The sequence below is a fragment of the Carcharodon carcharias genome, chromosome 13 (assembly GCF_017639515.1).
Source record: "Carcharodon carcharias isolate sCarCar2 chromosome 13, sCarCar2.pri, whole genome shotgun sequence".
NCBI classification, from domain to species: Eukaryota; Metazoa; Chordata; class Chondrichthyes; order Lamniformes; family Lamnidae; genus Carcharodon; species Carcharodon carcharias.
In genome coordinates this window covers 54,177,009-54,191,112 of record NC_054479.1, presented here as the reverse complement: position 1 = coordinate 54,191,112, position 14,104 = coordinate 54,177,009, and the positions used below count along the sequence as shown (strand labels likewise).

Sequence of the window (14,104 nt, the reverse complement as noted above, 5' to 3'; positions counted from 1 at the left end):
CGGGCCATCTCCCGCGCATCCACCCTCACACCTTCTCCTCCCTCCCAGAAACATGATAGGGTCCCCATTGTCCTCACTTATCACCCCACCAGCCTCCGCATTCAAAGGATCATCCTCCATCATTTCCGCCAACTCCAGCATGATGCCACCACCAAACACATCTTCCCTTCACCCCCCCAGTGGCATTCCGTAGGGATTGTTCCCTCCGGGACACCCTGGTCCACTCCTCCATCACCCCCTACTCCTCAACCCCCACCTATGGCACCTCCCCATGCATACGCAAAATATGCAACACCTGCTCCTTCCTCTCTCCTCACCGTCCAAGGGCGCAAACATTCCTTTCAAGTGAAGCAGCATTTCACTTGCATTTCCCCCAACTTAGTCTACTGCATTCGTTTCTCCCAATGCAGTCTCCTCTATATTGGAAAGACCAAACGCAGACTGGGCGACCGCTTTGCAGAACACCTTCGGTCTGTCCGCAAGAATGACCCAGACCTCCCTGTCGCTTGCCATTTTAACATTCCACCCTGCTCTCTTGTCCACATGTCTGTCCGTGGCCTGCTGCATTGTTCCAGTGAAGCTCAACGCAAACTGGAGGAACAGCACCTTATCTTCCAACTAGGCACTTTACAGCCTTCTGGACTGAATGTTGAGTTCAACAACTTTAGATCTTGAACTCCCGCCTCCATCCCCACCCCCTTTCCATTTCTTCCCCCTCCCTTTTGTTTTTTCCAATAATTTATATAGATTTTTCTTTTCCCACCTATTTCCATTATTTTTAAATCTATACCTTTTATGCCCTTTTAGTCTTATTTCACCCCACCCCCAATAGAGCTATCTGTACCTTGCGTGTCCCTGCTATCCATTCTTAATTAGCACATCCTTTTAGACAATATCATCACCTTCAACACCTCCTTGTTCTTTTGTCTGTGACATCTTTTGATTATCTGCTCCTATCATTGCTTGCTTGTCCCCATAACCACCCCGCCCCCACGTCTCCCCCCCACCCACCTTAAACCAGCTTATATTTCACCCCTCTCCTATTTTTACTTAGTTCTGTTGAAGGGTCATGAGGACTCGAAACGTCAACTTTGTTCTTCTCCGCCGATGCTGCCAGACCTGCTGAGTTTTTCCAGGTATTTCTGTTTTTGTTTTCATCTCCTTTAATGGTGTGAATGCACTGAGACATACCCAGGGCATTTGGCGAGGGAGAGCACTCCAACTAGAACTTTGAGGTTGCGGGGATAGGGTCGTGGTGTTTATTCTAACCTGCCCAGTGACAAACTAACAGCTTCAGATTTTACTCTCCATTCCCTTCAATGAAAGTAAAACAAGCAACTCGCCTAGCTTCCACATAGGGCAGGCGATGGTGAAATGAACCATGTGAAATGATGAGGGTGGGCAGGATAAATTTCATGCTGACTGAAGGAGGCAATGAAGGGAATGGTATCCCAATGACCAAGACCCAGTGAACAGATTGCACTGCCTGGCAGATGCTTGTGTAAAGCCCTTGGCAATGCACACTGTGATCTCCAATGTGCCCTGTCTTTCTTTTTGGATGCTGTAAAATTAGTTGAAGGTATGAAATGGCCAGGCATTTGAAGTAAAGTTCATCAAATTCTCTCCATTGGGGTGTGGGCGCTTCCAACGAATATTGCTGCATCATCTTATCCAATGGCTCCTCATGGATCATGCTTCTTAATCTTCCTCTGTAGGGGTTGTGCCAGCTACATCATTCCTAAAACAGAGTGGCATCAACATGGATTCTAAAGGCTTTCTTCCTGTCAATAAGGTAATATGCATAGGAGGCCTAAGCCATAAAAAGGGTCTTGTAAGTTAGCAATGAGGGGTCTTTGTCTGTAGTAGTGTAGTTGCTATGGTATTAAATAGCAACATAGAGGTCATAAGCTCCAATTTCACCATCACTAGGTGTGAAATGGAATTCAATAAATCAAGTGATTTGCAGACTAACATCAGAAATAAATTCATCATCAATGTTGTCATTAAAACCTAACTGGTTCATTAATGTACTTCAGGGAAGTGAACTCTAGTCTACACTACATGGTTAACTATTAATATTCTTCGGTTGTGGTCCAGCAATCCCTCAGTTGCTATCACCATCATGGGAGCTATATCATCAACAGTTTGAGAAGGCCAATCACCACCCTGTTAGCAAAAGTAAGGATGGCTATAAATGTTGCCCATCCTATCTCACCAACATCCCAAGAACAAATATATTTAAAAGAAAAATCAAGTTAGCCCTTGTGTGTTTTCTGTGATTCATCATTCACTAGGGGTCCTTCCTGATACTTTTGCCATGAGGCTATGGGTTACATAGTCCTGGTGTGTTCATTCTGTAGCTCATACTTTACATAATCTGAACACACCCATCCTTCCAGCTAGTGGGTCATATCCATATGACACATCAATGTCCTGAATTGGGGCAATTGTTTCCTACAATCCAATGCCCCACTAATAGGGTAGATGGAGACAAACTATTTCCTCTGAATTGGGGTCCAGAACAAAGGGGCATAGACTTAACATTCAAGCTGGGCCATTCAGGACTGGTGTCCAGATACACGTTTTCATGTAAAGGGTAGTGCAAATGTGGAATTCTCTTCCCCAAAAGCTGTTACGGCTGGAGTTCAATTGAAAATATCAAACTGTGATTGAAGGATTTTCATTAGGAGAGAGTATTAAGGTTACAAAAACAAGACACATAGATAGAGTTAAGAAACGGATCATCCACAATCAAATTGAATGGCAAAACATGCTTAGTGGGCTAAATGGCCTACTTCTGTTGCTATGTTCCTAACTCTAGAATTATTCCAATATGGCAACTGTTAATATTTCCACTCTTACAATCCAATATTTATCATGCTGGGCGACCTGATTTTGATTCTTAGCTGCACTCTGAAGTGGTCTAACTAGCCACTCAAACTGTCTCTCACTGTTTCCGTTTGAGAAGACGGCTGACCACCTTCTCTTGGCAACTGACGATGGGAAATAAATGCCAGCCTTATAATTAACACCCATATCCCAAGAAATAGTTTATTAAAAAAAACTAACTCTGCAAGTTAGTACCGCACTTGGGAAACTGGGAAAGAAGATGATGAGTTTCCATATTTTCTCTCGTCCCTCCAGCTCATGCAGACTAATGTGCCTGGGGTCTTTGCTGCTGGTGACGTTGTTACTTTCCCACTGGCCTTTCGCAACAATAAGAAGGTGAATGTGGGTCACTGGCAGATGGCACATATGCACGGTAAGTGGCACTTCCTGATAGCACTATTGGGCAAGGGGCAGGGAGACTCTGCTGCATATTAACGTGGTGGATGACAGCAAGTCTACATTTCCCAGCTGTGAGGTTCAAACTCAGCGCACCTTAACCAGAGCTCTCAAAAAAGGGTTAATAACACAGTTGAAAGATTGTGTGAATGAAGGTCTTATAAAGCGTTATTATTTGGATACCCTTGTGAAATTCCAATTGTTAAAAGGCTGAAGAGGATGACAAACTATTTCCTCTGAACTGGGGATCCAGAACAAAGGGACACAGGAGCCCTCCTCCCATTTCCTGCCAAAATCTTGGCAGAAGGTTGGCAGGACTTCGGAAAACTGGCTGAAATGACCATCAACACTGTTTCTTTGGGAATCTTGTTGATGTCCAGCCAAGGTTAGAGTGGGAGATAGGAAAAGAATTTCAGAGCTGATGAGATATGGAGCTAGAGAATGGACTGAATTGAGGTGGCAGTGGAGAGGAGGCTAAATTTTATCTTCACTGCCTGCCACTAACCTGGTGGAGTGGGTTGTCCACTATAGAACCCATCCAATTTTCATGCTATTCATCCCCTTCTGGTTTGGCTTCTGTATGTGTCATTGTCATTGCTAAACAAGCAATAGATTGCAGTAGGATGCAAGATTACACAGGACCACACAACCGATCATGAACAAGGGAAGATTATCATGTCCAGTCACATACCTCTCTTAGTGATGCTAGTCCCTGCTCGTCTCCTCAGCCAGGTCAAATAGGGAGATCAGGAAGAGATAAAATGAATGAAACAGTGTTAGGAAATGGATGTTCTTACTTCAAGGTTTTCTGTTATTCCACAAAATAACTGCAGTTATTGGTTTTAGAAGTAAATATGTATATAATAACCATTATTGCCAACAATTACACATAAATAATGATAACCATTACTAATAATAATTACACATATACACAGGGTCACACTTACGGTACAATGTACAGGAGAACCTAATGCATCACAGGTTTCAAAAGAACATAAGCAATAGGAGCAGGAGTAGACCACATGTCCCCTTGAGCCTGCTCCGCCATTCAATACGATCATGCTTGATCTGCTACATCAACTCCATTTTCCCACCTGATCCTCATATCCCTTGATTCCCCAAGTGACCAAAAATCTGTGTATCTCAGCCTTGAATATATTCAATTATGGAACAACCACAACCCTAGGGTAGAGAATTCCAAAGTTCACAACCCTCTGAGTGAGGAAATTTCTCCTCAACTCAGTCCTAAATTGCTAACCCTTACCTGGTGACTGTGCCCTCGTGTTTTAGATTCCCCAGCTGGGGGAAGAACCTCTCAGTGTCTACCCTGTCAAACCATTTCAAAATCTTGTATGTTTCAATAAGATCATCTCTCAACTCCAGAGCACATAGGCTTATTTTACTCAGTTTCTCCTTATAAGGCAACCCTCTTATCCCAGGAACCAACCTTGTGAACCTTTGCTGTACTGTCTCCAGTGCAACTATAACTTTCCTAAGATATGGAGGCCAAAACTGCGTACGGAAGTCCAGGTGTTGTCTCACCAAAGCCCTGTACAGCTGAAGCAAGATTTTCTTATTCTTGTATGCCATTGTCTTCTTTGCTGTACCTGCATGCCAACTTGCTATGTTCCTGGTATGATATACCCAAGTCTTTTTGAGCACCAGCATTTAGAAGTTTTATGCTTTTTAAAAAATAAACTGCTCTTCTATTCCCAAAGTGAATAATCTCACACTTTCCCACATTATACTTCATTTGCCACCTTGACAGCCAGTAGGTTAATCTGGCTCCATCTTTTTCAGCCTCTTTGTGACCTCCTCACAGCTTACATTCCCACCTAACTTTGTATCATCAGCAAACCTGGATTAATTGCTCTCAGTCTCTTTGTCTAAATCAAGAATATAGATTGTAAATACCTAGGCCCCAGCATTGATCCTTGCAGTATCCTTGCAGGTTACAGTCTGCCAACTTGAAAATGCCCCATTTACCCCTACTGTTTGCTTTCTGTTCATTAACCAACCATCCATCCATACTAATATATCATCCAACTCCATTAGTCCTTATCTTGCATATTAACCTTTTGTGTGGCACATTATCAATTGCCTTTTGGAAAACTAATTGTACTGCATCTAATGGTTCTCCTTTATCAACCCTCCTAGTTACTTCCTCATAAAAAATCTAATAAATTTGTCAAACAATATTTCTCTTCCATAAAATCACATTAATTCTGTCAGATCATACTATGATTTTCAAAGTGCATTGCTAAGATTTCCTTAACAAAAGATTCAAGCATTTATCCAATGACTGGTGGCAGACCAACTAGTCTGTAATTCTGTCTCCTCTCTTCCTCCTTTCTTGAATCGCGGTGTTACATTTGCTAACTTTCAATCTGCTAGGATTATTCTACAATCTAGGGAATTTGGTAAAGTCATAACCAGTGCATTTACTGTACAGTCCTTTTATAGAGTCATTACAACACAGGAGGAGTCCATTTGGCCCATCGAGTCCATGCCAGCTCTCTGTAGAGCAATCCAAACAGTCCCACTCGCCTGCTGCAGCTACCTCTTTTAGAACCCTAGGATATAGACAATAAGGTACTTGGGATTTGTTGGTTTTTCATCCCTTAAGTTTATCTACTATTTTTTCTTTGTAAGTGTTAATTACTTTAAGTTCATCATTCTCATTAGCCCCTTTGTTACCCTCTACTTCTGGTTTGTACTTTGTTTCTTTTATTGTGATAATTTCTCCTACGTCTGCTTCTAAGGGACTAATGCTTACTTTAGCAACTCTCCCCTTTTTTATATACATTTAAAGTGTTTACAATCTCTTTTTATATTCCTGGCTAGTTTGCTCTGGCTTTTCCCTCTTTAAAATTTTGGTCGCACTAAGGCTTGGATTTTACCACAGCAGAGAGACTCCTCATCATGGCAAAAATCCCAGAAATGTCTGAAAATTCTAAATCCCATCCCTGAACCTGGCATTTTCCATCTTCATGGAGGCGGAACTAGAGTCGGGTTAGGGTGCCTAATTCACAGAGGCTGCTGGCCATTTAAATCATGATCTGCCTCCACTGACGTGCGATTTTGGAAGAACAGGAGTGTGGAATCCTAAGTATGCAGATTAGAACAGGTAAGAGGAGGTCTGACCTTGGTGGATTAATTTGAATAGCCAGGGTACCCCTTTGGATAGGGTCCTGAGACATTTTGGGAGAGGTAAGGCACCCTTTGACATTGTTAAAAGTGAACATGATTGTCCACTTTTTACACAAAAAATCATCGGAACAATGCAGCTCTCAAAGAGTTGTCCAATGTCAAGGAACTGCTCAGCTATCAGGGAACTGCTGAGCTGCCAAAGAACCGTTAAGGAATTGACCAGCTGTCAAGGAAATGTTAAAGAGCTGTCCAGCTTTCAAAGCTATCCAGGAAGTGCCAAAGCGGTCAAACCAGTTAAAGCTATCCAGGAAGTGTCAAAGCTGCCAAAGGATACTAGGTAAATAAGCATGGAGGGGTAAGGGCAAGGAGTGGGCATGAGTTGGCAGTATGGGGACAGTAGAGGTGGGTAGAGGGGCACTAAGTTGGCATAGAGGATATGGGGGTCATGTGGGATGGGTGGGGGCACTAGGTTGACATGGGGTATGCGGCAATGGGGCTGCGTAGATGGGCACTAAGTTGGCATAGAGGGTATGGGGACCATGGGGGTGGCTGGGGATAACAAATTGGCATAGATTGACATGGATGTGGCATGGGGGCCATGTCTGGGGGTGGGGATGAGGGTTGAGGGCTGGAGGAATGTTTTTTGTTTTATTATTATTTTTTATTTATCTAAACACAGTGGTGGGGCACAGAGGCAGGTCTTGCACGCAGCCCTCCTTTGCACCTGGCAGCCTGTGCATTTGTTCCAGGGTTGCCCATCCCAACTCCTGTTTCAGCCCACCACCCCCCAGCCCTGACCAAAAATCCAATCTGCGAACAGGCACTTTTAAAGGTAGGGTTCGGCAAGTCAGGAAGTCTCCTGACCCTATGAACCCAATCCAGGGACAAACGTCTGGGCCTAAATCTCTCCCAATCCTAGGCTTACTGCTATTCTTTGCAACATTATAAGCCTCTTCTTTTAATCTAATACTATCTTTAAACTTTCCTAGTAAGCCACAAATAGATCTTTCTCGCTGAGTTTTTGTTTTGACATTGAGGAAATTGGCTTGCCAAGCCTTTTTGAATTCTGAAGACAGGCTTCTCATCACTCACCTTTCAACCTTTCTTTCACTCTGATTATGCGTAAGTCCACATGTTTCTGCATTACTTCATCCAATTAGTTGTCATTACTCCTGTTTTCACTTAAACCATTCCCCAAAACTTGACCACGGATATAACTTGACTGACCTGTTAAACATATCATCCAACTCTGGGCAGTTATTTAAATACAAGGCTCTCCTACAGATGAATTATCACTTGCCTTGTGCAGATGTATCCTTGGAGGAGTTAATCCCCAGGAGGAGAGCTAAGAAACCCAGGTGGCTGGAACAACGAGAGCTTGCAAGAAAATAACAAAACTGGCTGTTAAATATTGTAGGACAGAACATATTTAGGAAAGATAAGGAAGGAAGACAGGGGCAGTGTGGGAAGGGTAGCTGTACTGACAAGAAACAACATAATGGTAAATAAGAAAAAGGAACTTAACCAACTATTAAAAAGATACAGAATCCATATGAATTTAAATGCAGGACAAGAAGAGATTGATGGGGTATTCTACAGACCATCTAATAGTGGAAGGGAAGTGGAGGAAGAAATAGTGAGATGAATCTATAATATGTGTAAAAATAGTACCAAATTATTGGGAGATTAATAGTGGGAGATTTCAATTATGTGCAAATAATCTGTCCCATAGTAGGCAAAGAGGAAAAGAGAATGGAGATTTTACAGTATGTTCAGGATTCCTTTCTAAACCAGTATGTAAGAAGCCCAACAAGGAAAGATTCACAAATGAAAACAGAAAATGCTGGAGCTACTCAGCAGATCTGGCAGCAACTGAATTAACAGGGTTAACAATTCTGGCTATTCATCAGGACTAGAAAAAAATTTGAGATGTAACAGGTTTGAGCAAGTACAGAGGCAGGGGAAGGGGAATGTTAGAAAAAGCAAAGGGGATGGAGGAAGGCAGGAGTGGTTAAATGACAAAAGGGATAATGATGCAAAGCAAAAGAGGTCATAATGAGACAATTAAAGAAACAAAAGTTGGGTCTAGAGGAGGTGTAAAGGGAATAGCAGAATCATCACCAACAGCTGCTGTCTGAAAAACCTGGAGCAGCAGTTGCAATCTGAAATTGTTGAACTCAAATGTTGAATTCAGAAGGCTGTAAAGCACAAAAAGTATTCTTTGAGCTTCAATTCAGTTTCATTAGAATAGTGTGGCTGAAGACAGAGAGGTCAGAGTGGGAGTGGAGTAGAGAATTAAAGTAACGAGTGACTGGAAGTTTGGGGTCATACTTGTGAACTGAATGGAGCTATTCTGCAAAGCTATCACCCAATCTGCATTTGATCTTCCCGATGTAGGGGAGATTACATTGTGAGAAGTGAATACGGTATACTAAGTTGAAAGAAGTTGAAACAAGTCAATCACTGTTTCACCTGGAAGGATTGCTTGAGACCCTGGATTGTGGGAAGGGAGGAAGAAAAAGGGCAGGTGTTACATCTCCTGTGCTTGCATGGGAAGATTCCATTGGTAAGGGAAGGGGCGTTGCAGGCGATGGGAGAGTGGGTAGGGTGTTGCAGAGGAAACCGTTCCTTCAAAATGCTGAAGGGGCAGGGGAAGATATTTTTGCTGATGGCATCATGCTGGAGGTGGCAGAAATTCCAAAGGATGTTCCATTGCATGTGTAAGACTGTGGAGACTGATGATATGGAAGGTGAGGGCAAGAAGAACTCTATTGTGATTTTAGGAGGGGACAGAAAGGGCGGGAAATGTGGTGCGGGAAATGGAATGGACTTTTTAAAAAATATATTCATTCATGGGATGTGGGCATCACTGCCTAGGTCAGCATTTATTGCCATCCCCAAATGTCCTTGTTCAGAGGGCATTTAAGAGCCAACAAAATTACTGTGGATCTTGAGTCACATGGAAGCCAGATCAGGTAAGGACAGCAGATTTCCTTCCCTAAAGGACATTAGTGAACCAGATATGTTTTTATAACAATCGACAATGGTTTCATGGTCATCATCAGAATTTTAATTCCAGATTTTTACTGAATTCAAATTTCACCATTGAACCCGGGTCCCCAGAGCATTACCCTGGGTCTCTGGAGTACAAGTCCAGTGACAATACCACTATGCCACCCACCTCCCCTGTTGAGGGCTCTGTCAATCATGTGGGATACAATCCTCAGTTGAGGAAAAAGAAAGACTTTTTGGAAGTACTGACATGGAAACAGTAATTTTGGATCTAGTAGTGGGAAATGAACCAGAGCAAATAAGAGAAGGAGCCATAGGGGAACATCTTGGCAATAGCATTCATGACATAATAAGGTTTAAAGTAAGGATTGAGAAAGACATAAGTAAGCCAAAGACAAAAGTAATAGAGTAGAAATGAAGCTAATTGTGAGCAGATGTGAATGGAACTTGGGAAGATAAATTGAAAAATTGATAAAAGATATAGAAAATTTGAAAACAGTGATTTATAGAGTTCAGGAGAAATATATTCTGCTAAAAGAAACAAGAACAAACTAGTTAATAATGAAAGCCATGGATGAATAAAGAGATAAGGGGAAAATTGAAACAAAAGAAGGCGGCATTTACTAAGTACATAGACAATAAAGGAGAAGATGACAAAGTGGTTAGAAATGAAGTCTATAAGTAATTGAGAAAGCAAAGTGGAACTGGAAAATGTAATATTAAGGACTTTAAAAGAAATAGTAGCTAGTAGTTATAAAAATAAATAGTAAAATATTTATAAGCATGTGACTACTGTGCAAAAACTAGAGCCCAGAGAATGAGGCTCCATACAAACATTACCTTTATTAAAATCAACATTAGCAGTATTAGGAAGATAACAATAAGCAATTATACAACCTGACTACTCTGGAATTGCAAGCTGATCAGACTCTAAGTCCCAGTGGTAAGGTGCATGATCCAGACACTCAAGAGTTCTAAAAATCACCAACTATAGCCAATATGCCTGGGTCTAATTACGTACATGGTGGCCTTGTCCCTGAACAGTGTTCAGTTGCTAACTATCTGTAATCTGTTAAGTGTCTGGTTCTTGCAGTTACAAGCTCAGCTTGTTCCCAAACAGTAAGCTGCAAGTTCAGCTGTATATCACAAGGGCACTTTAACTTGCAGCAAGCAGGCAGGGCATGATGGGAAAATTGTCAACCAGTAATGGTCAACTTTTTAACAGTGTTGAACAGACATACAAATAACAAAAGAAAAATCAGGATATGGGTATGGCCACTGAGGGATACACAAGCTAAATTCACAAGTAATTACAACAAAATGGCAGAAACTTTAAATGGTTGCTTTGCCTCACTATTTACCAGAGAGACTAATAAGGCGGATATAATATTGGAAGAAAAGGCATAAAGACATTTAAGATAAAAAGAGGGGAGATAATTGATAAATCAAATCAAACTTAGAGAGGATAAAAACCCTGATCCAGATAGACTGCATCCATGCACATTAAAATAAGCTAGGGAAGCGATAGTGGAAGCACTATTATCCATATATATTAATTCATTAGAAAAAGGAATAGTACCAGACAACTGGCAGGTAATTAAAATTATTTATTTACTTAAAAAAGAGATAGAACACTGTCCTTCACTGTTGCTGGTGCAAAATCCTGGAACCCCCTCCCTAACAGCACTATGGGTGTACCTACACCACAGGGACTACAGCAGTTCAAGAAGGCAACTGACCACCACCTTCTCAAGGGCAGTTAGGGATAGGCAATAAATGCTGGTCTAGCAAACTTGAAAAAAAGTTGAGGAACCATAGGCCAATTAATTGAATAGCAGAGCAGGCTCGATGGGCTTAATGGCCTTTTCCTGTTCCTATGTTCCTAAAATGATGAAATAAAAAATAACTAGAAACCAAAAACATGATGAAGTGTGATTTTCAAAAGGAAAGATCATGCTTGATCAACCTTATTGAATTCTTTGAAGGAGTAACAGAAGGAGTAGACTAGATCGAGAACCAGAGGACACATGTAAGGTAATTGACAAAAGAAGCAATGGAGACACGAGGAGAAACTATTTCAGGCAGTGAGTGATTAAGATCTGGAACGCACTGCCAGAGAGTGTGGTGGAGGCAGATTCAATCGAGGCATTCAAGAGGGAAGTGGATTATTATCTGAAAAGGAAGCATGTGCAAGGCTATGGGGGATGGCACTAGGTGAATTGTTCATTTGGAAAGGTGGCAGAGACACAAAAAATGTAGTAGATGTGATACATTTGTATTTTCGATTACGTACCATATGGTAGACACATGACTGAGGTCAGAGCATGTGGAATCAGGGGATAAAAAGCAGACTAGATAGCAAGCTGTTTACAAAAGAGAGTAGGAATTAAAGGCAGCTACTCAGTCTGAGAAAAGATGGGAAATAGTGTTCCAGAAAGATTAATACTACCACCATGTCTGGTCACAATTTACATTAACAACTTGGACCTCGGGCATCTGCAGTACGTTTCCTAAATTTGCAGATGTTACACCAAATTGGGAGATATAGTTAAAATACAAAGGAAGAAGGAAGCAACTTACCAGAAGGGATTAATAAACTTGCAGAATGTGTATCTAATTGGCAAATTAATTTTAGTATATATGTGTGAGGTGGAACTTTTTTACCCAGAGGGTGGTGACAGTCTGGAATGCGCTGCCTGGGAGGATGGTGGAGGTGGGTTGCCTCACATCCTTTAAAATGTACCTGGATGAGTACTTGGCACGTCATAACATTCAAGGCTATGGGCCAAGTGCTGGTAAATGGGATTGGGTGGGTAGGTCAGGTGTTTCTCATGTGTCGGTGCAGACTCGACTTGCCGAAGGGCCTCTTCTGCACTCTGTGATTATGTGATTCTGGTGCATTTCGGTAGGAAGAATAAAGAGGCAACATATTGTTGGGTAATAAGGGTCTGAATGGAGTAAGGAACACAGGAATTTAGTGATAAAGATATATTAGTCATTAAAATTAGCAATGGGGGTAATAAGTCCAAAATGAAGCAAACCAAGCACTGGGGTTAATTTCTAGAGGGACGGAATTGAAAAGCATGAAAATCATGTTAAACTGATATTAGCACCTTGGTTAGCAGACACTTGGGCCCGGAGTTTCGCTCCTATTTGGGACAATTCCAAGTTCCACAAATCTGACCCAGGAAAATGTGCCCTGGAAGTTGGGATTTTCATTCCAGGGTGGTGGGGTGTTTTGGGAGTCAGGCTTGCTGGCCCCAGAATGAGTGCAGAAGCTGCCGGGTGTGGAGGTGGGCTGGACAGAAGGCCTGTCTCAGTGCTCCAGCACTAAGTCTAAGATTTTTAAAAAAGCAATAAAACTCCAGCCCTGATCATACACCTACACTCTCCATGCCCTATCCATGCCAACCCATGTCACTTTATGCCCCTACACCCAGCCTCCATGGCCCTTCATGCCCCCCATACTCACTTATGCTTTTTTACCCCACCTCCAGGGCCCAATATAACCCCATGCCAACCTATGCTCCTCTACCCAACTCCTATGGCCCTTTATAGTCCCTATGTCAACCGCGTGCCAACATGCCAACAAATGCCCCCCACCCATCACCCTTCTCCCTTCACCTACCATGCCAATTTACACAGTATCCACCATGGGACCTCAGGACCCATGCTGAGATTAAATAAAATAAAGTTCTAAGCGCATATTGCTAACTTTATCTTTTTTAAAAAGGAATCTCATTCATAAAAATTCATTCACTACATATACAGTCCTTCAACCACATCCTTATAAAAACAGTTAATTCAAGTGCTTAATCCTTTATAAAAATAAAGATTGGAATTCATAGTTTCACTTCAAAGAATCGCTAACCACTTGGAACTGTCAATCAAACTTTGAAATATAAGGCACTCTACTGTGATAAGGGAAGGTCGTGAAATCAGTCATGCAGCACTAATCCAGTAATGGTAACCTTCAGGCCTATGTCAACAGACAGAGTGAAATAGCAAGCAATAATTTTTATAAACGCTCCAGACATTTTTTTTCAAAGATTTAAAGGGAAGAAGTTTTAAATGCCTTTTCAGCTTGACAGTGCCTTTGTCAGTTTATTTTCACAGTTTTGACAGTTGCCTTTGACAGTTCATTTTGACAATTTTGACAGTTAATGAGTTCATGCACTTTTTATGCACACCCATGCTTACTTTTAACAATCCCAAGGGGCACCTGACCCTTCCCAAAGGTACCTAAGCTCCCCCAAAAGTATCACGGACCATATCCAAAGGGGTACCCTACTTCTCCAAAAGGGTAGCCCAGCTCTCCAGGAATTCTGCAAAGCTTAGACCTGTTCCTACCAGGTCTAATCTGTACACATCATGTTTCCCATTCCTACGTAATGAAAATAAAACATGACTATAGACAGCTGCTGTTTTATATGGGCAATTGCGTCCACAAAACTCGCATGTGCAAATCCCAATTCGGGCCTGTTCCCACCCCTGCAGAAATGGTAGGGTCCGGGGTTTCAGTCTCTTCCACCATTTTCGCAATAATGGAGAAGCTCTCCATCATTGCAAAAATCAAGGCCTTGGAGTACTGTGAAAGTTTCTGGCCTCCATATTATGAAAAGGATTTAGAGGCATTAGTGAAGGTGCAAAAAGATTC

The 14,104-nt window shown here is 41.9% G+C and overlaps 1 protein-coding gene across 3 annotated transcripts in view; it reads left to right on the top strand.

Moving 5' to 3' along the window:
* The window catches only part of LOC121285965 (apoptosis-inducing factor 3), a 136,152-nt gene that overhangs the window by 99,728 nt on the left and 22,320 nt on the right, over positions 1–14,104 (top strand). For 2 of the 3 annotated variants that reach the window (XM_041202955.1, XM_041202954.1), the window contains exons 15-16: positions 1,716–1,792; positions 3,145–3,262. In XM_041202955.1, coding sequence (XP_041058889.1) covers positions 1,716–1,792; positions 3,145–3,262 — 195 coding nt within the window. Of the gene's footprint in view, positions 1–1,715; positions 1,793–3,144; positions 3,263–5,737; positions 5,782–14,104 lie in introns of those variants that run through there. The other variant, XM_041202956.1, reaches the window with a different exon arrangement.